Source organism: Phyllobates terribilis, unplaced genomic scaffold (assembly GCF_046119375.1).
Source record: "Phyllobates terribilis strain yellow unplaced genomic scaffold, ASM4611937v1 Scaffold_3347__1_contigs__length_81525, whole genome shotgun sequence".
Lineage (NCBI taxonomy): Eukaryota > Metazoa > Chordata > Amphibia > Anura > Dendrobatidae > Phyllobates > Phyllobates terribilis.
The window spans coordinates 16214-42390 of record NW_027366100.1 but is presented as its reverse complement, the minus strand read 5'-3'; the positions used below and the strand labels follow the sequence as shown (position 1 = coordinate 42390).

The window sequence follows — 26177 nt, the reverse complement described above, 5'->3', positions numbered from 1 at the left end:
TTTGTTTCGGCAAATAGTCTATTCTCTTTTTTGGTAAGGTAGACATATTTCAGGAGCTTGCCTTGTTTCTGTATTTCTCTCCTTATTTTGGGTGAAATGTGCTCTTTTTACTCTTGTGACTTCTGTCACAGTATATGTCTGTAGTAACAATTTTCACTTAAATAAAAAGGCCACGTTGAAGGTGTTTTGGGAGTGAGCCAGATTATCCCATCCCGTCAATCCGATCCGAAAACCCACCTATTCAAGTAGACGTAGTAATGGGTCGGTCGGGTCGGGTTCGGGTTACATAGTTGCGGGTTCGGGTTATTTCGGATCGGTCATTTCAGGTCAAATTTTTTCGGGTCAGAACGGGTCGAGTTATAACAAATATATTAAGGGGTCAGGTTAACAAGCCGGATGATGTGGACTGTCTGCTCGTCGAGTATCTGGTGCTTTGCTTGAGATTGCTGGAATTAAGCAAGTAACTGAATGCGGGAAAATAGTTTTAAGTAAGAATGGTGTTTTCCTAGGAAAGGCATATAGGAACAACTTATTGTATTTCCTTGAAATTGATGTTGTTGTTGTCAATGAAATTGGTTCTTCTGCTTATATCGTTGAATATTTGAATTTATGGCATGCTAGATTAGGACATGTGAATGTTAAATCCATTAATCGAATGCATGCAATGGGATTAATTTCGAACTTGACTAAATATGATCATAAAAAGTGTAATGTATGTGTAGAGGCCAAATTTAAGAGAAAGGCTTTTAATTCTGTCAATGAAAGGACAACTGAACCGTTGGAATTGATCCATTCAGACCTAGCAGAATTTAGGAACACCGAATCTAGAGGTGGAAAGAAGTACTACATTACTTTTGTGGATGATCATTCGAGATATACGAAATTATCTCGACGGCCAAAGAGATACGAAGATCAGATAGGCTCTTGGACGGACTGTCTACTCGTCGAGTATCTCCCTAAGCTGCTCGTCGAGGATCAGTCTACGCCGATCCGGCTCATCCTGTGTAGGTCCTGCTCGTCGAGGACCTGTCTACGTTGATCCGGCCTATCCTGCGTAGGTCTTACTCGTCGAGTATCTTTCCACGCTGCTCGTCGAGGACCTGTTGATCCTGCTCATACATCTTGTTTAAATTGTTATTCAAATTTGATTCTCGGAACTAACAAGATGGTCTTACGACTTGCCGAGGGTATTTGTTTCCACAATACCTTGACGAAGGGAGTCACAAGTTGCAAAACTATCTCGATGAATGAACAGCTAACGTAAAATTGTCTAGATTCGTTTCCTTTCCGTTTTCGTTACCGGAAAAGTATACCAAACGGAGACTCAACTGACTCTACCATATTATGCAATCCAAAATCTTCTATTGTATCATTTCTAAGCAATTTCAACTCCGTTGCAGATTTCTTGAGAGTTTGATGCAACCTGAAACCGAGTACGCAGCGGCCATCACAGCATTCTGGGCAATTGTGGCAGTCTATCAACAAAGTTTCGCTCACTGTCTTGAAGATGACTCAAGTACACCAACAGAGCTTAAAGCAACGTGTGAGAGATGGGGAAATGAGGGCTTTGCTCAGTACTGTAATACTCTTCAGAGTATTGCAAACCGCTGTCTTCTGAAGGCTTCAGATGATGCTCGAGCCAAAGCTGAGGTGGCGTTGTTGAGTGTTCTTGAGCATGAAGTTAAGTTTTGGAATATGAGCAGCGGCGGTGTTTAATGACAAAAGTCTTACTACTGAACTTTGTGTTTGTGACTAAATAAGATGCATAAACCAGAATGTTGAAAAGCATCACAGTTTCGGATTTTGTTTACTTCTACTTCTCATCAATGTCTGGATTAGAAATAGTCCCAAAAAAGAACCCAGATTTCGAATTACACAATTTCACAGCACTTTAACGAACGAAGTTACATGAACTAATCTCTCCAGCGGTGGCCGCAGTTGGGGTTGCAACAAACGAAGAACAGTGTCATACCTTCTTCCCCTCTTGATGGAGCCTGTAAATAATAAACCAGAGTGATTGAGCGAAATCTCAAGCAGCAGTGATCAGAATCAAACAGTACCTGGAAAAAAACAGCTTCTCCATGACTGCATTGAGCACAGCGAACAGCTTTGGTACGAGGTAAAGTTGGATCAGCAGCTACATCCTGGAGGACTTGAGTCCTCTCCCCAGCTGAATGATGAATCTCGTTTCTGTACACACAGTTGTTATCAGCAACCTCCTGTATAACCAAAAGAGGAATAAGAGACATGTAGTTTGTTCAGGCATAACATGCAATCCAAATCCGGTAAAAGACATTCAATACAGAATTGCAAATTACACAATTGCTCTTTCGATAAGAGCCTGGAGGATCACAGGAAGCCAAACTGAATACAAATTTACCACACCAGGGCAATTTGAACATTAAGTCATCAATTGGACAATCATAGAGTGGAGAGTGAAAGAAAGACCTGGTGATCGCAGTTACGGCAAGCATAAAGGAGGATTTTTTGGTCCCTATCCTCCTTTGGGTACAGAATGTTGTTGCTGTAGCAATAATCAAAACGCATCAGAGCAAAATTGACGATGAAACGAATGTTTATTAACGATTATCAAAGAATTTGAGTTAAAAAGGAAGTAGAAGACACTGAAATCGGTTTTATTCAACAACTGAGAGTTCAGTGGGGAGTTAACCATTCACGGCAGAACTTCATCGTACTCATCTTGAAGATTCTTGAGAGAGATTATTTATAGGGCGAGGTGAGAGAAAATTGGAGTATCTCCGACGAATCTGCCGCCCCAAATCTCGCTCTCAAGCTAACAGAAATCTTCGCGATACACCCTTCAAAATCTCCAGCTTTGCCCGCTTCCGGCAAGGAGTTTTCGGCTATCAAGGGTGCGTAATTGGTAAGCGGGGGCTTTTGGGCCTCTTGGGCTGCTGTTTATTGGGCTTTGTTTCGGCAAATAGTCTATTCTCTTTTTTGGTAAGGTAGACATATTTCAGGAGCTTGCCTTGTTTCTGTATTGAAGAATTTGGGCCCATTGCCCACTTTTAAACTTTATTTTTATCACTTACCCTCTTTTTATGATATTTGTATTTTTGTACCCCTATAAATAAACGTTGTTCTCTATCCTGCACGATCTTCGCCACTTTCTCCATCACACAAATGCAATTTTCTCCAGCTCTTCTCTGTCACGCTCGATCTTCGATTCTCCATCACAAGCAGAAGACATAGCCCATACACGAGACGCTACCTCAACCCCCTGTTTTCACCTTCACCGGAGCTTGGGAGCCAAATTCGATACCCAGTCAACCACGCTAGCATTTTCAGACCTTGTCCACTTAGGGCTAGCCGATTCTCCTGCTCCAGAAGCAATTTCTAAGCTATTCAATGGTCACCGGTTCGGAAATTTGAGTGCCTAGATTTGGCGACAACCGTGGGAAGCAAGCCATAAATTGTCGGATTCACGTCTCCAGACATGAGCTCGGAGATACGCAACTCCAAACCTTCGCTCTTTCTCCTCCCTCTCTTACTCCCTCCCCAACCCTCGCTCTCTCTGTGCGCTGAGGATACAAATGAGATTCGGCCATCACCGTTGTCGCCGACAGTGTCGACTGTGGTGGATCTCGTCCATGGTGGAGTACCTCCGACATGAGGAATGAAGGAAATAAGAGGAATGCCTTTTGAAGCTCCTATCTGGGACACCGCTTCCGGGAAAGCTTCCGTTCTGCCAAAATCATCTCGTAAACTCAAGCTCAAATCTGGGAGTACCTTCGGCTGCGTCCTTCGCTGCAAATTCGTCGAAAGATGAACAATCGACTCGCCAGCGTCATCTCGCTCTCGAAGATTCGATCTGCAAGCTCAATTCCTCCATCGATTCACCAGTGATTGATAGGCTATTACATCCTAAGCTTGCTGAGAATGATTTTTTCGCTCTCAATTCTTTTGATTCGATGGCTAGTTAGGTTTTTGTTCAATTTTGTTTATAACAACAACTATTTGTAGCTAGAAGATGATTGAGCAGATCTAGATGCATCCTTGTTGATGGAGATGTTTTTTCTTTTCTTCCAGGCAAATCTCGGGGGTTGTCTTAAACTATATGCTCTCCACTTCTGATGATCTGATGCAAATTGAACATGTGGATGTTTATCTAGTGTGCCTGCTATTGCAGGGAGATTTTGAAGATGTTTACAGGTCCTATTAATGTCCTGGCTACTAGGGAGATTTTTGAAGATGTTTACAACTTCTTCTCTAGAGGTACATTTTGTGTAGAAGTGTTTTTTTGATGTTTGCACATTGGAGTTTTTGAAGACATAATAAATATGATGAAGATAACATAACCTAAATGTCTCGATTTCTAAATGTTTTTGGCACCATTCATGTTGATGACAACAAAGTTAAGTGTTGATGACAATAAATTTAAGTAATGATGACAAAAAATTTAAGTGATGACAATAAATTGTGTTGATAACAATAAATTTTAGTGTTGACAATAAAGTATGTTGATGACAACAAAATTTGAAAAATTATTTGTTGCTGACAATAACTTTAGTGATGATGATAAAAAAATTGAAAAATAATTTATTGCTGACAATAAATTTTAGTGTTGATGATAATAAAATTTTGAAAATCATTTCTTGATGACAATAAATTTAATTGATGATGACAATAAATTGTGTTGATGATAATAAAATTTGGAAAATTATTTGTTGCTGACAATAAATTTTAGTGTTGCTGACAATAAATTGTGTTGATGACAATAAAATTTGGAAATTTATTTTGTTGCTGACAATAAATGTTAGGTTGATGACAATAAAATTTGAAATATTATTTGTTGCTGACAATAAATTTTAATGTCGATGAAGATAAATTGTGTTGATGACAATAAAATTTGGAAAATTATTTGTTGCTGACAATAAATTTTAGTGTTGCTGACAATAAATTGTGTTGATGACAATAAAATTTGGAAATTTATTTGTTGCTGACAATAAATGTTAGGTTGATGACAATAAAATTTGAAATATTATTTGTTGCTGACAATAAATTTTAATGTCGATGAAGATAAATTGTGTTGATGACAATAAAATTTGGATTTTTTTTTGCTGACAATAAATTTAAGTGTTGATGACAATAAATTGTATTTATGACAATAAAATTTTGAAAATTATTTCTTGATGACAATAAATTTTAGTGTTGATGATAATAAAATTTGGAAAATTATTTGTCGCTGACAATAAATTTTAGTGTTGATGACAATAAAATTTAGAAAATTATTTGTTGCTGACAATAAATTTTAGTGTTGATGACAATAAAATTTGGAAAATCATTTGTTGGTGACAATAAATTTAAGTGTTGATGAAAATGAAATTTAGAAAATTATTTGTTGCTGACAATAAATTTTATTGTTGATGACAATAAAATTTGGAAAATTATTTGTTGCTGACAATAAATTTTAGTGCTGGTGACAATAAGTTGTGTTGATGACAATAAAATTTGGAAAATTATTTGTTGCTGACAATAAATTTTAGAGATGATGACAATAAGTTGTGTTGATGACAATAAAATTTAGAAAATTATTTATTGCTGACAATAAATTTAAGTGTTGATGACAAAAAATTGTGTTTATGACAATAAAATTTTGAAAATCATTTCTTGATGACAATAAATTTAAGTAATGATGACAATAAATTGTGTTGCTGACAATAAAATTTAGAAAATTATTTGTTGCTAATAATAAATTTTAGTGTTTATGACAATAAATTGTGTTGATGACAATAAAATTAGAAAATTATTTGTTGCTGACAATAAATTTTAATGTTTATGACAATAAATTGTGTTAAGAAAAATTATCATTAATTAACTCTTTTTACTATATTATTTAACAAACTAATCTCCATTTTTATTAATTTTAGAAACTAACCCTTATATAAAAAACCTAATCCTGAAAACGCTCTCTCTCTTCTTCATTTTCCCTTGCTTCCCTTCTCCCCTGCCACGGACTCCCTCCTTTCTCTGAAAGCTTCAAAGCTTCACATCACTCTCTTCGTTGCTTACGGTTTCGATCTCTTCTTCCGGTGGGTCTCAGAGCTGATGAGTGGCATACTCTTCACCCCTTCACGCTTGAAGACACCAGACAACGAACGAGGACGGCGGTCGAGCTCTGCTGACGCCTCCGTCAGAACCAGGGGCCCTATTCTCGCTGGAGTTGGCTGTGTTTCCTTCGGCGCTTCCAAGTTTTGGCGATCGAGTTCTGCTGAGAGGACAACGAGCCGAAGACGACCGGCCGGAGACGAAGCCGTAGATAGCACGAGTCGGAGACGTAGCCGTATATAGCACGAACAGTCTCAATGGCATAGACTGCAGCAAGGGCGTCATTCAATTTTCCGGCTTTAGACGACGCCTCCGTCAGAACCAGGGGCCCTGTTCTCACTGGAGTTGGCTGCGTTTCCTTCGTCGGTTCCAAGTTTTGGCAATCATCTTCTCGTTGAAAATCCATCCCCTTCGCTTCCATGAGCGTCTCCGCTCAGCCTAGTAATTTAGCTTCCCTTTTTCCTATGTTCCTTCTTCCTCAATCGTCTCTCTCTTGACTCACATTTCATTTTATTACTATAATCGCTTGCAATTGATTGAAATTGCAAGATCATTCGCTTAACTGCATTTGCTAAATGAAATTGGATGAGTTATTCTAATTGTTTTCAATTGAATGAAATTGTTGCTGTCATCATTTTCAATTGAATGAAATTGGGGGAGTTACTGTGATAGTATGAAATTTGTTGTAACTGTGTGAAACGTAGGCATTAAAGAGGCTATTCAAACTGAGAATGCACCAACTGCATTGGATCCTTATTCTCAGGCTATCAAAGCTAACAACTTGCTCTTTACTCCGGCTGTCTTGGTCTTATTCCCGAGGTACTATGCTTACAAGTCAATTTCTTTTCTGAAATGATTACTGCTTTTGTAATTGTGCATAACAAGGATGTCTAATTTAAGTGCAGACTGAAAAATTCATCTCCGATGGTGTTGAGGAGAAGACTGAGCAGGTAACTTACAACTCAGTTTCTACTGCATCCAGTATTTCATTTCTTGTTTCGGTAGAGGTTGTTGATACATTCTATGGATAGATTTCTTAACCCTAAGAGAAAATAATTAACCCATCACAATGCTAAGTTCTCTTGAACTCATATTATCTCCTGTTAAGAACACGTTTGTCATGCCTTGTATTATGCTGAATTTTTCAAGTGAGATTTCTTGGAATTTTCAAATGCTTGGAAACTTTTCAGCTGAGTTTGTTAATAATTCTTTCAGCTGAGTTTGCTTGGAATTTTTTCAGCTGAATTTCAACTGCTTGGAATTTTCAGTTCGATGAATTTTTAGTTGAATTTGATAGTTGAGCTTGCAGGATTTTCAGTTTGCTGAGTTTGTTAGCTGAGTTTGCTGATTTTCAGTTGAATTTGTTAGGGGAGTTACTATCATAGTATGAAATTGTTGTTGTCATCATTTTCAATTGAATGAAATTGGGGGAGTTACTGTGATAGTATGAAATTGTTGCTGTCATTAATCTGGTATATAATTTGATTAGCCTGAGTGGATGGCACCTGAAATACTTCGCAATGAACCATCCAATGAGAAGTGAGTTGAATATTTTATTACTGTAATGATTTTATGCGTGGCATTAAAATGTGATGAGTTGTGGGTACTGTCAGATGTGATATCTACAGCTTTGGATTAATATTATGGGAGCTGGCGACCCTGAGGCAGCCTTGGAGTGGAATGAATCCGATGCAAGTTGTTGGAGCAGTTGGTTTCCAGGACCGACGCCTTGAGATCCCTAAAGAGATTGATCCATTAGTTGCAAGAATAATATGGGAATGCTGGCAGACGTAAGTAATTAATTGTACCTTTGTTTTCTTTTGTTTCACTTTTAATATTCTCAACTCTTTCTTATACAGTGACCCAAACTTGTGTCCTTCATTCGCCCAACTCTGTGTTGCTCTAAAGCCATTGCAGCATCTCAAGATCCAGTCTTTCAGTGCTGACCAGCAAAGCTCAATGTCTCATGAGATCTCTGTAAATTCTACACCATAGCCTTGTCTTGCGTAGCTACTAGTTTATATACATGATGATATGAAGAAACAAGTAAATGAAAGGAAAAGTCGGGATAGGGGTGGTGCAGAGTTGTAAAGTGCAATTTGACGTAAGTAATTAATTGTACCTTTTTAAAGGTTGATCACACTATTTATAAGCTTGATCACATTTTTTAAAGATTGATGACACTATTTTCAAGGTTGATGACAATGTTTTCAAGCTTGGTGACACTTTTTCAAATTTGATGACAATTTTTTCAAGATTGATGACACTATTTTCAAGTTTAATGACACTTTTTCAAGGTTAATGACTCTATTTTTAAGGTTGATGACAATCTTTTTATGTTTAGAAATTGTCATCGCTTCAAAAGCTTCATCACTAAAAATATCACTAAAAAAGTGTCATCACCTTATCATTGTCATCACTAAAAAGTGTCATTACATTAAAGTGTCATCACTTGAAAGTGTCATCACTAAAAAGTGTCATTATCTGAAAGTGTCATCATTAAAAAGTGTCATCACGTGACACTGTCATCACATAAAACTGTCATCACATGAAATTGTCATCACATGAAACTGTCATCACCTGAAAGTGTCATCACATGACAGTGTCATCACATGATAGTAAAAAAGTGTCATCACTGCAAAAAGCGTCATCACTGAAAAAGTGTCATCACTAAAAAGTGTCATCACATGAAAGTGTCATCACATGGAACTGTCATCACATGAAAAAATGTCATCACTAAAAAGTGTCATCACATGAAACTGTCATCACATGAAGGTGTCATCACATGAAAAATTGCCATCACTAAAAAGTTTCATCACATGAAACTGTCATCACATGAAAAAGTGTCATCACTAAAAAGTGTTATCACATGAAACTGTCATCACATGAAAGAAACCGTCATCACATAATAAAGTCTCATCACTAAAAAAGTGTCATCACATGAAACTGTCATCACATGAAAAAGTGTCATCACTAAAAAGTGTCATCACTAAAAAGTGTCATCACATGAAAGTGTCATCACTAAAAAGTGTCATCACATGAAAGTGTCATCACATGAAAAAGTGTCATCACATGAAAAAGTGTCATCACTAAAAAGTGTCATTACATGAAACTGTCATCACATGAAAGTGTCATCACATGAAAGTGTCTTCACGAGGTTAGTTTTGCAAACTTCTAAACGGAGGTTAGTTACCTAGTTTCATCTATGCTTCTGGTCTATATAGCAAAAACGCCGATTGTGTTAATGACAATAAAATTTGGAAGATTATTTGTTGCTGACAATAAATTTTAGTGTTGATGTCAATAAATTGTGTTGATGACAACAAAATTTAGAAAATTATTTATTTTTGACAATAAATTTTAGTGTTGATGACAATAAATTGTGTTGATGACAATAAAATTTGGAAAATTATTTGTTGCTGACAATAAAATTTAAGTGTTGATGACAATAAATTTTGTTGATGACAATAAAATTTGGAAGATTATTTTTTGCTGGCAATAAATTTTATGTTGATGACAATAAAATTTAGAAAATTATTTGTTACTGACAATAAATTTTAGTGTTGATGACAATAAATTTTGGAAAATCATTTGTTGCTGACAATAAATTTAAGTGTTGATGACAATAAATTGTGTTGATGACAATAAAATTTAGAAAATTATTTGTTGCTGACAATAAATTTTATTGTTGATGACAATAAAATTTGGAAAATTATTTGTTACTGACAATAAATTTTAGTGATGGTGACAATAAGTTGTGTTGATGACAATAAAATTTTGAAAATCATTTCTTAGTGACAATAAATTTAAGTGATGATGACAATAAATTTGTGTGTTTATAACAATAAATTGTATTGATGACAATAAAATTTAGAAAATTATTTGTTTTGACAATAAAATTTAATGTTTATGACAATAAATTGTGTTGATGACAATAAAATTTGGAAGATTATTTGTTGCTGACAATAAATTTTAGTGTTGATGACAATAAATTGTGTTGATGATAATAAAATTTAGAAAATTATTTGTTGCTGACAATAAATTTTAGTGTTGCTGACAATAAATTGGGTTGATGACAATAAAATTTGGAAAACTATTTATCGATGACAATAAATTGTGGTACATAGGTGATAATTTTAGGATTTTGATATAAAGGGGGTCAAATAATCAGTTTCTTAAAGTATGGAGATAATTACTTGTTCGAAAAGTGTATAAGGGATAGTTAAAAAACACCCTAAGAAAAAAAAGTAGTTTATGTATCTTCATGTAAACGTGATTTGATGCCCTGACTGATGGGCTTAAATGATGTGAATTGGGCCCGCGAAGCAACGGTCTGTAGAGGCCCAGATGACGACAAACATTATATACCCTCGCAACGGTAACTTCGTCGAACCTCCCTCACTTAAATCCTACCAGTCATCACGCGGCGCCGCAACCACACTATAATCTGACAGTTAGCCACTCCCTTTATTATCTTTCATTACGCGATTCAAGGGCTAATACGTAACTTACCCCTTCTCACCACTGAAGCGTTAATGACGTGTTTGACACTTTGACCATTCCAAACTTCCCTTCATTAATAAGCATCCCCTCCGACTTTCCTTCTTTCCAGGGTACTGCTTTCCTCAATTCACCATTATGTCCCTTACACTCCTCGATTTATGGGCATTTCTAATACGTTAATTAAGCTACTACTCCCTCCTACCGGAAATAGAAAATAATTTTAATTTTAACAAACCAGTTTTAATTTAAACTAGTTTATATCGCGCTCATGCACGCGATTTATCATAATTTTATATTTAAAAAATAATTATTAATATATTATAGTTTTTAAATATATATAAAAGATACTAATAAAAATATAACATATTTATTACGAATTTGTGTAATTGGATTTTTTAATTTGGAAAAAACTAAACTTCAATTTTTAAAATTTTGAGAATAATATCAACAAAATTTCATTTTTCATGATTACTTAAATGAATGATGTTTTAGGGATGCTTCTTTTGGAAGATTAAAAAATTATAAGTTTTTTTGAGACATTTCTTTTTTTAAAAGAAATCTTAATTTTTCAATTTTAGAGATTATTTCAAAATCATTAACTCTCCTTTTACACATTTACGAAGTATTTAAAGAAAAAAATGAAAATTAAATTGATTACAGGGTCCTACGTGACTGATGAGTAGAAAGCTCTAAAATGACACTTGGCAAAAATTTCAACTTTTATTTTAAGAGCGACATGTGATAAAAACGATTCTAAGACTGTTTTTCCATATTCCTTTAATATTATATATATATATAGTTTTTTATTGAAATTACTTCATAAAAAACCACCATAAGATAATTATAACCACAATCACAAATAATAAAAAACAAAATAAGCATAAATCTATAAAAATTATATACTCAAAAGGAATTTTAGGAATATATAAATACAATTTTTTTAATGTGTATCTAAAATCACATATTAAACAATTTAAAGTATAAATTTAATAATTAATTAGTAGTTACTTTTTAGTGTTTTAAGTTACTTACTCCCTCCGTCCCATAATCTTCTTCCCATTTCATTTCGTGCACTATTCACATTTATAGAGAATCTTCTCGATTTCTCTCAATATATATGAAAAAACATACGCCGAGTACTTTAACTATTGTCGTTACATAAAATTGAATGAAGAGAAATAGATAAAGGAACATTCGATCACCTGTTAATGGAGAAAAAGAGCTTCTGGAAGAACTGTTGTATTTCTTAGACTGAGAAAAGCGTAAATCCAAGAGCAGGGAGGGGAGTCTTTAAATAATACCCTAACCATATATTTTCCTAAATTGCCCCTCCTTGCCTTTTCTAATTACATTTAATTCTATTTAATTTAATGAGCTAGCTTCAGGAATAAATTATGCTCCCACAATTTGCCCCTCGAATTTTCGGATTTGTCGTAAACCCGAGAATTTGAACGAAGGAAGGAACAAATCGCCTTTCCCGAACACGCCACTCTCAAGACGTCCATCCCTGCTGCTCCAAGCTGCCCGCAAAAAACAGCATCCCGCTACCCAGCAACACAGCTACTTTCCTGCGCGTATAACCATGACATCCGCATGATTCGAATTCACACAAATAAGTCCGCCCGAACAATACCGTTCGTGCACTATTCACATTCATAGAGAATCTTCTCGATTTCTCTCAATATATATGAAAAAACATAGTCATATTGTTTTATTCGTCTCGCCGAGTACTTTAAACTATTGTCGTTACATAAAATTGAACGAAGAGAAATAGATAAAGGAACTTTCGATCACCTGTTAATGGAGAAAAAGAGCTTCTGGAAGAACTGTTGTATTTCTTAGAATGAGAAAAGCGTAAATCCAAGAGCAGGGAGGGGAGTCTTTAAATAATACCCTAAACATATATTTTCCTAAATTGTCCCTCCTTGCCTTTTCTAATTACATTTAATTCTATTTAATTTAATGAGCTAGCTTCAGGAATAAATTATGCTCCCACAATTTGCCCCTCGAATTTATCATAAACCCGAGAATTCGAACGAAGGAAGGAACAAACCGCCTTTCCCGAACACGCCACTCTCAAGATGTCCATCCCTGCTGCTCCAAGCCGCCCGCAAAAAACAGCATCCCGCTACCCAGCAACACAGCTACTTTCATGCGCGTATAACCATGACATCCGCGTGATTCGAATTCACACGAATAAGCCCGCCTGAACAATATCGTTCGCCGGCGGGCAAACCTCTGGCCTTCCATTCGTACGGGATGCCCGTCCAGAATCCGAAGGCGGCTTGTAGGCTCGCCCTCCCCCGCTCGTAACTTGTTCCATTTTCCCTGCAGCCTAGGCATGCCCAGAAAAACCACCAGCCGGGCAGGCCTTTTTCTCGCGCCGCTGGCGCCCAGAAATTCCCTACCCTCCGAGTTCGGAGTACTATTCAAGAGAGAAAGCATGAAACACACAACGCACAAAAAATTCAATACAACAATTCATAACCACCAACCACATAAGAGAAAAGTGCAATCACGACGTCAATCAGACAGGCAAACAACGAATCAAATAAGTCATATGAGCACAAAGAATGAATCCAACAACGATTAATGAATCAAATTAACGATAAATGTCTTTGATGCCAAGAATACAAGAAAGAATACCAGTCTAAAACAAGAAAAGTTCTCCCCGGGGCCTCATTAAAACCTTCCTCGCAGGAAAACCTCATGGGAAAAACCGTACGAGGAGGAAAAAGAGTACCCCTGGCATCTCATATATAGAACTTCTTCAGGTTGAAGATGTTCCAGGTACGGGGGATGTCCCTCCCGTCCATATCTTCCAACTTGAAAGAACCGTTCCCCAAGTCCGCGACGATCCGGTACGGCCCCTCCCAGGTTGGACCGAGCTTGCCATCCGTCGGATCTCGTGTGTTTCCCAGCACCTTGCGGAGGACAAAATCTCCCATCACGAGCTGACGGGGCTTGATGCGCTTGCCATTTGCCCGAACCAACTCCCGCTGATAGGAAGCCAGTCGCACCGCCGACATCTCTCGCCTCTCCTGCAATAAGTCGAGACTCGCACACAAAGCCTCGTCATTTCCGCCTTGCTGGTATGCTAAAGTACAAACCCCAGGTAGCCCAATCTCCAAGGGGATCACCACGTCGGTACCATACGTCAGTGCGAAAGGAGACTCTCCGGTCGAGCGCCTGGGCGTAATCCGGTGGGCCCAGAGTACGGCTGGGAGCTCCTCCACCCATCTGCCCTTAGCTTGATCGAGCCTCTTCTTAATCCCCTCCAAGAGCGCCTTGTTGGTTGCCTCGGCCTGCCCATTTCCCTGCGGATAAGCCACTGATGAGTATACGTTTCTAATTCCAAAACCAGCACAATATTCCTTGAAAGCGGCACTGCTAAATTGAGTGCCGTTATCAGAAACAAGAGCAAACGAAATTCCAAAACGAGTGATGATAAATTCCCAGATAAAGCCAATAACATCACTATCCCTGATGTGTGCCAAAGCCTTAGCTTTGACCCATTTTGAGAAATAATCCGTGGCACTAATCAGGAAGCGGCGGTTCCCGGTTGCTTTCGGAAACGGTCCCACTATGTCCAATCCCCATTGAGCGAAGGGCCATGGACTAGCCAGTGGGCGTAAGTCCCCAGCTGGAAGAAGCTCCTGCCTAGCAAACTTCTGGCATTTCTCACATTTCCGAACATAGCATTCTGCATCCCTTTGCATATAGGGCCACCAAAAGCCTTGTGTTCGTGCGATGTTAGCCAGAGTTCGACTACCGGCATGAACGCCGCATACTCCTTCATGGATCTCGAAGAGTGTATCCTGCACTTTAGATGGTTGAATGCACCTTAGGTAGGGACCGAGGAAAGATTTTCGGTGGAGTACTCCATCCGGGGACACCCAAAACCGTGTCGCCTTCAATCTGACTAGCCTAGCCTCCTTTTTATCGAGCGGGAGGGTTCCCTTGACTAGAAAATCCATAATCGGGTCCATCCAACTCGGCTCAGAATCTACCGAGTAAAGCTCCTCCTGTTCGATACTCGGAACACCTAGAGTGTCTATCCGTACGAGCTCCGAACCGGAAATGCATGACGAAGCCAATGTGGCCAACGCATCCGCCACTTCATTCTGCTCGCGAGGAATCTGTTCGATCCGGAATGCCGCGAAACCCGCCAGAATGCTCTTTGCTTTTTCTGCGTACGCAGACATCCTCTCGGACTTAGCCACATACTCCCCGGTGAATTGATTGACCACCAATTGGGAGTCCGAGTAAACAACCACCGATTCAGCGCCCTGATTTCTGGCTGCAATAAGCCCCAAGATCAACGCCTCATACTCCGCCTCATTGTTGGTAGCCTCGAACTCTAACTTGACCGCAGTTCGAATGACTTCGCCGACCGGAGGAATGATGACTAGCCCTGCCCCAGCGCCCCTTCGGTTTTTAGCACCGTCGACACGTAGCTCCCAGGTTTCCTGTTGTCCGACCGAAACCTTCCAAGAACCCAAGCTCAAAATCGGGGCTTCTTGGAAAAACTCCGCGATGAAGTCTGCCAAGACCTGCCCTTTAATGGCCGTTCTCGGAACGAACTCGATCTCGTACTGTCCCAGCTCTACCGCCCATCTCGCGATTCTGCCTGACAAATCTGAACTGCCCAACAAAGAACAAAGCGGATAAGAAGTCATCACCCGAATAGGATGTGCGTGGAAATAATGGTTCAGCTTCCTCGCAGATGTGATTAATGCCAGCAAAAGACGTTCTAAGGGCGGATATCTAGATTCGGAATCCAATAACGTCTTGCTGACGTAATAGACCGGGTTTTGTTGCTGCTTTTCCTCCCGTACTAAGACAGCACTAACTGCGCGGCCCGAGACTGGCAAATACAAAATCAAGGTCTCTCCCGCTTCGAGACTGTCAGTATAGGAGGCTCTTGCAAATATCTCTTCAAATCAGCCAAAGCCGTTTCACATTCGTCGTCCCACTGGAAGAGACGGCCTCCTTTGAGAAGCTTGAAGAAAGCGCAGCATTTTTCAAATGACCTACTGATAAACCGGTTCAGGGCTGCGGCCATCCCCGTGAGTCTCTGCAGTTCCTTTACGTTCTTGGGACTCTGGATGGTAGAAATAGCTCGAATTTGATCTGGGCTTGCTTCAATGCCCCTCTTAGTTACCAGATGCCCCAGAAATTTGCCAGAGTCGACACCGAATGCACACTTTGCCGCATTAAGTTTGAGTCCCATGCGTCGCAGTATGTCGCATACTACCTGAAGGTCATGAAGGTGCGAGTCTCGGTATTTACTTTTTACGACCATATCGTCGATGTAGACTTCTACCTTGGTGCCAACCAGGTCCCCGAATAAGCCTACAATCATTCGTTGGAATGTTTCCCCAGCGTTTTTCAGACCAAATGGCATCACCCGGTAGCAAAATATGCCGCGTGGTGTAAGAAAGGATGTTTTCTCGCGATCCCCTTCCGCTAAAGGTATTTGATGGTATCCTCTATAAGCATCAAGAAAGCTTAATCGCTCATGCCCTGCCGTCGCGTCCACTAATTGGTCGATCTTGGGGAGGGGAAACAGGTCTTTTGGACAAGCTTTGTTAAGGCTGTAAAGTCCACACAGACTCGCCATTCCCCATTCTTCTTCTTTACAACTACAGGGTTAGCTAGCCATTCAGGAAATTGCACCTCCTAAATGGCTCCTGCTTCCTGCAGTTTTTTCAGCTCTTTTAGGACAGCTTCGGTGTGTTGCACGGATGAACGCCTACCGCGCAGTACCACGGGTCTCGCTCCCGGCCTGACGTTCAGGTGATGACAGGCGATATCCGGACTTAGTCCTGGCATCTCATAGGGTGTCCAAGCAAAGACCTCTCTGTTTCTTCTCAATAGACCGATTAAGGACTCCAACTCGTCACCTGTAATACTATCACTTACCAAAAAATATTTATCAGGTTCAGAAGGACTTACAGGGATTCGGCGTAGAGATTCCACAACTCGCTCGTACGGTGGCATTCCAACCTCGTCCAGCACCTGAGGATCTTCGTGAACCGTCAAGACCGTAGTTGCCGAGCCCTCGATCCCTAGGCAGTGCCTCGCAGCTCGCTGGTCACCGCGCACGCGCACAACGCGGTCCTTAAGAGGGAAAACGATCAACTGGTGTAGGGTAGAGTGCATCGCGCCCATTGCATGCAACCACGGTCGGCCGAGAATGGCGTTGTAGGACGATGGGGTATTGACCACCAGGAATTCTGTCTCCACGGATTTACCGTGTAGGGTGACGATCTCCCTTAGCATCCCCAGCGGCCAAACGGAGTGTGCCCCTAGTCCGGTCAACTGCATAGAGACCGGGACCAGATCCTCCTGTTTCTTCCCCAAGCTCTTGAACATGCTGTAAAATATGATCTCCACAGAGCTTCCAGAGTCGACCAGGATCCGCCTAACGTCACAATCTTTAATACCAACCGTAAGGACCAGCGGATCATTGTGCGGGTGCTGCATCCCCTCCATATCCGACTGTGTGAAATCCAAAACGAGAGGTCCTTTGTTGCTAGGTCGTTTTGCATGACCACCATCAACTCGTAGGACCTCCAACTCGTGACAGCATTTCCTGTAACTGTGCCTGTGCGCTCCAGACTGCTTGATCGCCGCGTCGATCACGTTGATCAAACGTCTCGCCGAGTTACTCTCACGACCTTGCTCACCTAAGTCTTGCCTCGATGGTGCCCGGATCCTCCGCCGACGCCCAATTCCCTCCCGCTGGTGAATCGTCCGGGATCCGAACCTTTCCCTCGATTCTCGCTAGCGTGATGAGCCGCCGTTTCCTCTATAGCCTTTGTGCTCGGGGGTCTCAGGATCTCGAGGACGCTTGATAACCGGCGATGTCCTGTTGTCTTCGCCGAGTCATCCGCTGATTTCTTTCCCGCCAGTATTTCGTTCTTTCTGCGTTCCTCTTCTAGTGCCAGGTGCGCGGCGTCTGCTTCAGCACGAGCTTTTTCCAAGGCTGCCTCGACTGCCAACACGCGCCGATCACGCTCTTCGATCGCCTCAATGAATTCGGACTCCATCGCTGCTATGTCCTCGTCAGCTACCATGGTTCCGAAAGTGCTACTATTAATCACATAAATAAGACGATAGACCGAGGTGAGTAACTAAAACGAAGAAGATGCTAAAATTTCCATCTATTATTTGATCCGATACCTACGGACCGAGTATCCCGCTGCCGGGTATACTCGTCCGGATACTCGGCCGAGTATCCCACTTCCCGACGATATTTTACTAGTATAATGGAAAATAATGAAAAATGACGAAAGAATAATGAGAAATAATGAAAAATATCATTCCAACTAATCCTGGTGCACATGATTATTATAACGAAAAATACGATCGCCTAAAGTCCATCTAACGTGACGCTATCATGCGACCTCACGTACATTAATTAATGAGAAATAATGAAAGATATCATTTTATCTAATCTTAGTGCGCATGATTATTATAACGAAAAATACGATCGCCTAAAATCCATCTAACGTTACGCTATCATGCGACCTTAAATATACGAAATATTTATAACGGAAAAAGGATAGATTGAGAATGTCCCCTGAAACATGGTGGCTCCCGGCCCAATAACGAAATTGTAATTTGGATTTGTACTGGCCCAATTGCAATTCTGAAATATGGTATTGGCCCAAATGCAATTCTGAAATATGGTATTGCCCCAAATTCGAGATTTATGGCCTCCCTCCCCAATTCAGACTCGTTATTGGGCTTGTTGGAAGACTTCTTTCTTGGCCTTCCTCTCCCTCCCCAATATGGTATTGGCCCAAATTCGAGATTTATGGCCTCCATCCGGCGCAGTCTAACACATTGAACTTGGGCGAAGCCAATTTTGTTATGGGCCCAAGTAGTAATGGGCCTGCACTGTAAAGTCCAAAATTGGGCCGCCCTCTCCAATTCAGTCTGCGCCGTGAAGTCCAAATTGGGCCCAATCCAGGCGACTTCGTCTTCCTTGTTTCACGCTGTCGCCTTCTCCATGACGACCCAGACACGCAGTTTGTTACGGAGATCACGCCGGCCGTTCCCGCACATCTCGCCTGAGTTTATTGATGCGTGAATTGGGGCTCCATCTTCCTCCCCACAACGCCAACGTCCGCCATTGCCAGCCCTCCCAAGTTTCAAGACCCGGCGGTGGTCTGCCCAGAAACTGATCGACTGAACCCAAAGTTGGCAAGATCGGCGGCCTAGCATGGAAATCCGGGGTAGAATCTTCCTCCGAACCAAATGCCCTAGTTTTGGCCTGCAAATCGACGCCGATGACGCCCGAATTTTGCCGAAGAGGACGAAGCCAAACCTCGATCTCGGTTGGATTGTCTTCAACCTTTGGATCCGAGGTCGAAACCGCGAAATTGATGACGATGGACTTCAACTGGCGCTGCAAACCGGATGAAATCGATACCTACTGCCCCGATTGGGAAAATCCGAGCCACCACGGATCAGAGGAAAGTGCTGGAGAAAATACCGGGGCAAATTGTTGGCGCAAATCCACCAAATTCGACCCTACTTCCTCGAATATGGACTCGAAATCCGGCGACCACCTTGAGTTCCCGGGTTTCAATCTCATAACCGGCATTCGAAACCCCAACTCTGAGAATTGTTTACCAATTCGAGAACCTCATTGTTTACCTCTGACTTAGTTGTGTGAATTACGGCTCTGCGTGACTCTTGTGAACGGGGAAAATTCGAACGGCCTTTCGGTGGTGCCATCGCGACCGGCCGATGTCACAAACAGGAAAATTCGAACAGTAGAATGAACAGTAAAATCGTACAGTCAAATCGAACAATAAAATCAATTTTAACATAGATCAACCTCGTTCCCACAGACGGCGCCAAATGTCGTTACATAAAATTGAACGAAGTGAAATAGATAAAGGAACTTTCGATCACCTGTTAATGGAGAAAAAGAGCTTCTGGAAGAACTGCTGTATTTCTTAGAATGAGAAAAACATAAATCCAAGAGCAGGGAGGGGAGTCTTTAAATAATACCCTAAACATATATTTTCCTAAATTGCCCCTCCTTATCTTTTCTAATTACATTTAATTCTATTTAATTTAATGAGCTAGTTTTAGGAATAAATTATGCTCTCACAACTATATATAAATTTTATTATTTTTAATAATATATATTTAAAATATTTAAAATATAAAATATGTCTCAATAAATAAACTCTAAAAATATAGGAACAAACAACATTATATAACGAAAGAAGTAATACTTTAAGACTTATATCAGAAAAACTGAAGGGATATCAGGAGTTTTTTTTAAAAGATATCAGGAGTTAAAAACTTAAAAGCAATTCCTGAGATATTTAATGTACAAATTCGAAGTATCGACGTGGTTTTGTTCGGACAGAATAGGCTTAAGATAAGACCAAGTGTATCTGAAGCAAAAAGCAAGGGCAATATTGGAATAGTCTATACAGGGAAATTGAAACTGGTCAAAGAAGAAAAAACAACTCATAACAGCCACGCACTCTTTAGTCTTTACACACGGAGCCCTAGTGGGGACCACATTGACTCCCGTAACAAACGAATCTATTTTTGCCCGTTATATAAAAACCTCCGTCCTTTCCTTTCCTTTCTCCCTCAAATTAATTTCTCAATCACTCAACAACACCCAAAACCAAATAGCACAGGAAAGTAACGAAGAAGACAGACATTTTCCGATCTAAATCGAAGAAGAAGACATGTCCGGCAGTTGCACGATCGCCATCTCCAATTCCCCTGCTTTCTCCCCATCTTCCTCTGCCAACTCATCTTCTCCGGCTTTCTTCTACAGGCACAATCCCTTCTCTTGTAGGGTTTCTGCTTCCACTTCTTCCCCTTCCAACTGCTCCTCCTCTCCTTCCTCTCTCGCTTTGAGAACTGCATTCAAAGATGAGGATTTCTCCTCCACTTCCAATTTGTCTCCTCCGGTGCCGTTGAAGAGGAAGAGGCCCGCTAGGCTCGATATTCCCATCATTTCGTTAGGTTTCGGAGGTCAGGCTGCGACGCCCAGGGGCCCGGCGCCGGATAGCTTTGTCGAGGAGGACAAAGATGGTTATTACTCCGTTTATTGCAAGAGAGGGAAGAAGAGGGCGGTTATGGAGGATCGATACTGTGCTTCTCTCGATCTTCAACACAATCCCAAACAGGTAATTGCTGGTTCCGTTGCAAGATTAGGGTTTTCTGTATAAAATTAGCGTTTACGTTTCCCGTTCAATTTGGGGATCTGGAATTTTCTCTGACCAAATCAAAACCGTGTTTAATTGAATCAATTCAGGCATTCTTCGGTGTATTTGACGGGCACGGTGGATGCAAAGCGGCTGAATTCGCTGCTAAGCACATTGAGAAGAACATAATGGAGGAAGTATCTAGAAACAAATCCGAGATTTATCTCCAGGAAGCAGTTAAACGCGGCTACTTGAAAACAGATTCCGACTTCCTAAAAGAAGATCTGCGTGGTGGATCATGCTGTGTTACCGCCTTGATCAGCAACGGGGACCTTGTGGTATCAAACGCCGGAGATTGCCGAGCTGTTGTAAGCAAAGCAGGCACTGCTCAGCCATTAACATCAGATCACCGCCCTTCACGGCCAGACGAGAAAGAACGAATTGAAGCCACTGTAAGAACAAAAAACCCTAATTCCCAATTTCATGACAAACCCCCCACCATTTCCAACTTAAACTGACATTGTTTCTTGTTTAATCTCTTCAGGGTGGATACATTGACTGTTACCATGGAGTATGGAGAATCCAAGGCTCTTTAGCTGTATCAAGGTCAATTGGAGACCGGAGCTTGAAGCAATGGGTTATATCGGAGCCAGAAACTAAAATTCATAGGATTGAATCAGATCACGAGTTCTTGATTCTTGCATCTGATGGATTGTGGGATAAAGTGACTGATCAGGAGGCAGTTGATATTGCACGACCTCTTGATTCACTTGCTGCTTGTAAAAAGCTGGTTGATTTATCTGCTTCTCGTGGTTCACTTGACGACATTAGTGTCATGGTGATTCAACTGCAGCATTATGTCTGATTTACTATGTACCATTGGCGTTAACAGAGATAGCTTAGATGACCATTATTGGTATTATTATGTAGTCCATAATCATAGTTTCGTATTGAACGGTTAATTAGAGTTTCCTAACATTCTTTATGTTGTATTTATTGTTCACCATTCTTTAGCGAGATTTTCGCTATTACCTGAATAAAACTTCTGTACAGACATCAGCAACATAGGATGAGTTTAGTATCTTAACCCTTGTTATTGTGGTTATGAATCTTCCTGTTGTAGATTAAGGACGTTTTTTAAAAAAACTACTTATTCGTGTCATTGACGGTAGATTTTTTATTATTATCGGATGATGCTATAATCAGGTAACGGTAGAAATCATGATCATTTAGATTGTTATTAATTTCTTTTAGTAAGTAGTATCTCTGGATATAAATACATACTTTTTTTTTCTAAATAATCTTAATAAAATATTATTCAAAATATAAAAAAGTAGTATCTCTGGATATAAATACATATTTTTCTTTTTTTAAATAATCTTAACAAAATATTATTGTATTTAAAACCAATTGACAACAGGAGGAGTAATATATGAATTTATATAACGGACACGTTATCTCTCAACTTACGATGTAGTAAGAAGGGAGTTTAGACTTAGAAGGGGTTAGAACGGGTCAAGACTGTTTAGTCAACTCGTTTTCATTATGGTCTCGCCTTCCACATGCTAATTATATACTAGTACTTCGACGAAATTTGCGTGGCCAAATTGACTTTGTTTTGCATCATACAGTATTATATAATACCGACTCCAAAACCAAAAAATATATAATGCCGACCAAAACTTGAAAAGGACTCGCTTTTGATTGACCAATCAACTACGCTACACGAAGGGCAAGTACTTGTGGAGACTGGAGAGGCAAGGGCTTCGTCAAGCAGAGCCTAAGTCTGGTTTGCTGCTAAAATCAACCAGACCCGTGTGATAAAAATCGGTTCGAATTAGATTTTATAGTCACATTGATCCAGCCGATCCGCACAAGAAAACTATAAATGTAAGTTAAAATGGAAGTTTTATGCATTGGCTCACAATCAAAATCTAACATTATCAGAATCTGATTGAACTGGGAAACTTTGTTGATCAGGTTAACTCGAAGCCAATTCAACTGTATCCAAGAGAGTTCTAGACAGATAAAAATAATATCACATCAGCCCAGAGCCAAACATATAGAAGTTTTCGCGCGAACTTTAATTATGAAGCCATATATCTTAATATAAATAATAATTTCATATACATATAGTTACAGTTCTAAAAATCGCTAGACGAGTGTTAGACAGTGAGGGTCTAGCGTCTGGATGTTTAGACGGGATCCTAGACTTTTTAATATTTTTAGCGAAGTAGATGGTAGAATTTTTTTTTTTTGATAGAATGAGGGAGAAATTTAAATTTAAAGGAAAAAAAAGAAAGATCTAATTCTATTGCCTAGCCCGCCTAGCCTGAAACGGGACCAATCTTCACGGTCTCCATCTTCATTCGTGGACACTTCTTTTCTTCTTGGTGTGGCATCTTCACATCACTATCCTTCTTTAAGATCGATCTAAGCCCTGTTTGTTATAGTTTTCTGGAAACGGAAAGGAAATGAATTTAGACAAGCTTGAGTTATTGTTCATTCGTCGTGTTAGGATTATATGTAATTTGTAATAAGTCAAGCTATGTAAATCTGGGCCGATGATTGTGTTGTGGCCCAGAACAAAGGAGACTCTTGTGAAGAAGCCCAGGAAGCCCACTCCGTTCGGCCCAACTCGGAGGTTAAATGAACCGGTTTGAACCGGGTTTGGTTGAGCTTATTATATAAGCTGGAATCAGGGTTCTGAAACCCTAACTCCACACTTATCACTACGTAGCTCCCTTGTGTTTTCTGTGGCGCTCCCTTTTGCGATTGGTGGCGATTCTTGGCAGATCTCGTGCTAAGTTTGGATCTGGCAAGCTTGACGGTGGTTCAAGATTCTCTTGGTGGTTGTGGCTCCTTCCTTGTTCGGTGTTCACTCCAGAAACTCCAAGAGGTTGAACGGAGGGCTCCTGCTGGCACGCTACCTGAGTATCTGACTTGATTAGGAAGTGTTCTTACCTCTTAATCTTGCTTTACCTTTGTCTTGTGTGTTTGGCTTGATAAACTGAGGATTGCTTCCGCTTGCTGTATTTGTTGAGATTGTGCAGAGTGGATATGGCTCTCATCTTGAGGCTCGCAGATGTAGGACAATTTGTCCGAACTGCGTAAACATTTGTGTGTGTTGTTCGTTTGTGTTGTTTTCATTATTTGCATACGAGATCTAGGTCAAAATTTAGGTTCGAAATCAGATCTGGTTTTACAAATTGGTATCAGAGCCAGGTTTCCTTGATTTCATGTCTTTCTCGATCTTGTGTGATTGTAGAGTTGCATGTTTAGGAAATCGTGTGCTTGTTCTGATCTTGCCTGTGACCTTTGCTTCCGCTGGACTGAGATCTTGACCTATGCCTTGATTCTTGTGTGAGTTATTGTTGCATATAATCTTGATATGTGCTTCTTTGTGACCTTGTGTGGTTTTATTTAGAGAAGATATGTGATTCTGTCTGGTGTGACAGATTCATTGAGACTTGCTGAATATATTCTCGATATTTGGCTTGTGTTGAGACTCACTGTTGTGTTGAGTAAATCTTGCTTTTATTTCTAAGTATAAATACAACTTGAGTGTTGTATAACATACTTGATAAAAACAGGGCTTACCTAGGTAGTCACTGCGTTGCCTACCTACTTGTTACTTCTTGCATTTGGTTGTTGTTTAAGTGTGTACATCTGATAAGTTCATTTTTACAAAGCCACTGCTTTTGACATGGCAGACAACATCACTCGTATGAAGCTGTTTGATGGCTCGTCTGACTTTTCTATGTGGCAAGTCAAAATAAGAGCTATACTGATAAAGGAGAAATGTTATAGGGCTGTGACCCAAATGCAAGAAGCAACAAGTAATGGTATAAATGAGATTATTAAAGATCAAATCACCCTTATTAAAGGTATTAGGAAGGGTGGCTTATATCATGTTATGGCTACACTTGAATTAAACCTTATAAATTCTAATGTTAATCTAAACCTCGATCAAACCAGAATCTGGCATAATAGGTTAGGGCACATAGGAAATAAAGGACTAGAGAGCTTGTATAAACATGGTATTATAGATAAAAAAACTTGTTAACTTAAGTTTTTGTGAGAATTGCATATATGGTAAAATGACTAGTAGCTCATTCAATAAATCTTCATATGTTGCTAATCTCGCTCTTGAGTATGTGCATTCAGATTTGTGGGGTCCTTCCCAAGTGAGTACTGTGGGAGGTAAGAGATATTTTATCTCTTTTATAGATCAGTATTCTAGAAAGGTATGGGTTACTCTACTTAGAAATAAGAGTGATGCGTTTACTACCTTCTTAAACCGGGAATTAAAGGTTGAATATGAATGTACTAAAAAACTTAAATGCTTAAGAACTGATAACAGGTTAGAATTCTGTAATAAGGAACTTAATTATTATTGTACTCAAAATGGGATTAAAAGGCATCTGACTGTCCCAGGAACGCCTCAGCAGAATGGGACAGCAGAAAGAATGAATAGAACACTTCTAAATAAGACTAGATATATGTTGATTAGTTCTGGCCTTAATCATGTGCTATGGGGTGAAGCTATGGTTACAACTGCATACTTAGTAAATAGATCACCCTCTATGACTATAGGTTTTAAGGCACCTTATGAAATGTGGAATAACAGAAAACCCAACCTTAGTTTTTTAAGGACTTTTGGGTCCTCAGCTTATTCTCAGATTTCACAAGAAAAATTGAAACCTAGAGCCATAAAGTGTGTCATGATGGGTTGCCCAGAAGGGGTTAAAGGTTATAAGCTGTTAGTTATACAACCCCATGGTTATAAAATGATTGTTTCTAGAAGTGTGAAATTTGATGAGACTAATTTCCCCTTTAAGAAACTGACTCCTGTTTTTGAGAATGTAGATAATCATAGTGTGAAAAATGATACTAGTGACACTACCCAGTTCTATATTCCTAATAATCATGAAGTGCCTAATGAAGAGGTACCAGATGTGGGTAGCATTACTCTAACTCCAAATGATTCGGGTGGTGACTACACAAATGAGAGAAGTAATTCTGATAGCCCCATTGATAATGGAGGCCAAAATTCAGAAAGTGATCATGCGATGCAACATTATGGTGGAGAAACTGGGGAAGAAAATAATTCTCAAACTTCCCTTATTCCTGTATATTCTAGTAACACGCAATCTGGTAATGTCGAACCATCTCATATGCTTGCTAATTCTGATAATTCTGTTAATCATGACTTGCATGCTAATTATGAACCTAATGATGGTGTTGACTTGAGTAATTACCAATTGACTAGGGATAGGGCCCCTAGGACTAGAATTCCAAACAAGTGGCTTTCATCCAATAATGTTGAGCATGATACTAGGTTAGCTTCTACACCAGGACTTGTTGACTATGCTTTTATTTCTGCATCTTCCATTGATCATGCTTTTC

General features: G+C 39.8%; 2 protein-coding genes and 1 pseudogene across 2 annotated transcripts; 2 read left to right on the top strand and 1 right to left on the bottom strand.

The window, feature by feature from the left end:
• Nucleotides 1–1913: 1913 nt before the first annotated feature.
• LOC141247847 (uncharacterized) lies at nt 1914–2700 on the bottom strand. The gene is made up of 4 exons (XM_073669276.1): nt 2672–2700; nt 2449–2524; nt 2061–2219; nt 1914–1994 (listed from the first exon to the last, which is right to left on the bottom strand). The coding sequence occupies exons 1-4, from the start codon at nt 2698–2700 to the stop codon at nt 1914–1916; spliced, it is 345 nt and encodes a 114-aa protein (XP_073525377.1).
• Nucleotides 2701–6069: 3369 nt separating this feature from the next.
• LOC141247849 (uncharacterized) lies at nt 6070–7100 on the top strand (annotated as a pseudogene).
• A 13203-nt stretch (nt 7101–20303) lies between these two features.
• LOC141247848 (uncharacterized) lies at nt 20304–21633 on the top strand. The gene is made up of 3 exons (XM_073669277.1): nt 20304–20750; nt 20879–21220; nt 21313–21633. Exons 1-3 carry the CDS (start codon nt 20304–20306, stop codon nt 21631–21633), a joined length of 1110 nt encoding a protein of 369 aa, XP_073525378.1.
• Nucleotides 21634–26177: the final 4544 nt, after the last annotated feature.

Bases quoted from the DNA above. Each gene is read 5' to 3' on its own strand.
- LOC141247848 (XM_073669277.1), top strand. From the start codon at position 20,304: ATGTCCGGCAGTTGCACGATCGCCATCTCCAATTCCCCTGCTTTCTCC. The intron at 20,751-20,878 runs GTAATTGCTGGT...GAATCAATTCAG, and splicing joins TTCAACACAATCCCAAACAG to GCATTCTTCGGTGTATTTGA. The intron at 21,221-21,312 runs GTAAGAACAAAA...TAATCTCTTCAG, and splicing joins AAGAACGAATTGAAGCCACT to GGTGGATACATTGACTGTTA.
- LOC141247847 (XM_073669276.1), bottom strand. From the start codon at position 2,700: ATGAGTACGATGAAGTTCTGCCGTGAATG. The intron at 2,220-2,448 runs GTCTTTCTTTCA...TTGGTTATACAG, and splicing joins GCCGTAACTGCGATCACCAG to GAGGTTGCTGATAACAACTG. The intron at 1,995-2,060 runs GTACTGTTTGAT...TATTATTTACAG, and splicing joins GAGAAGCTGTTTTTTTCCAG to GCTCCATCAAGAGGGGAAGA.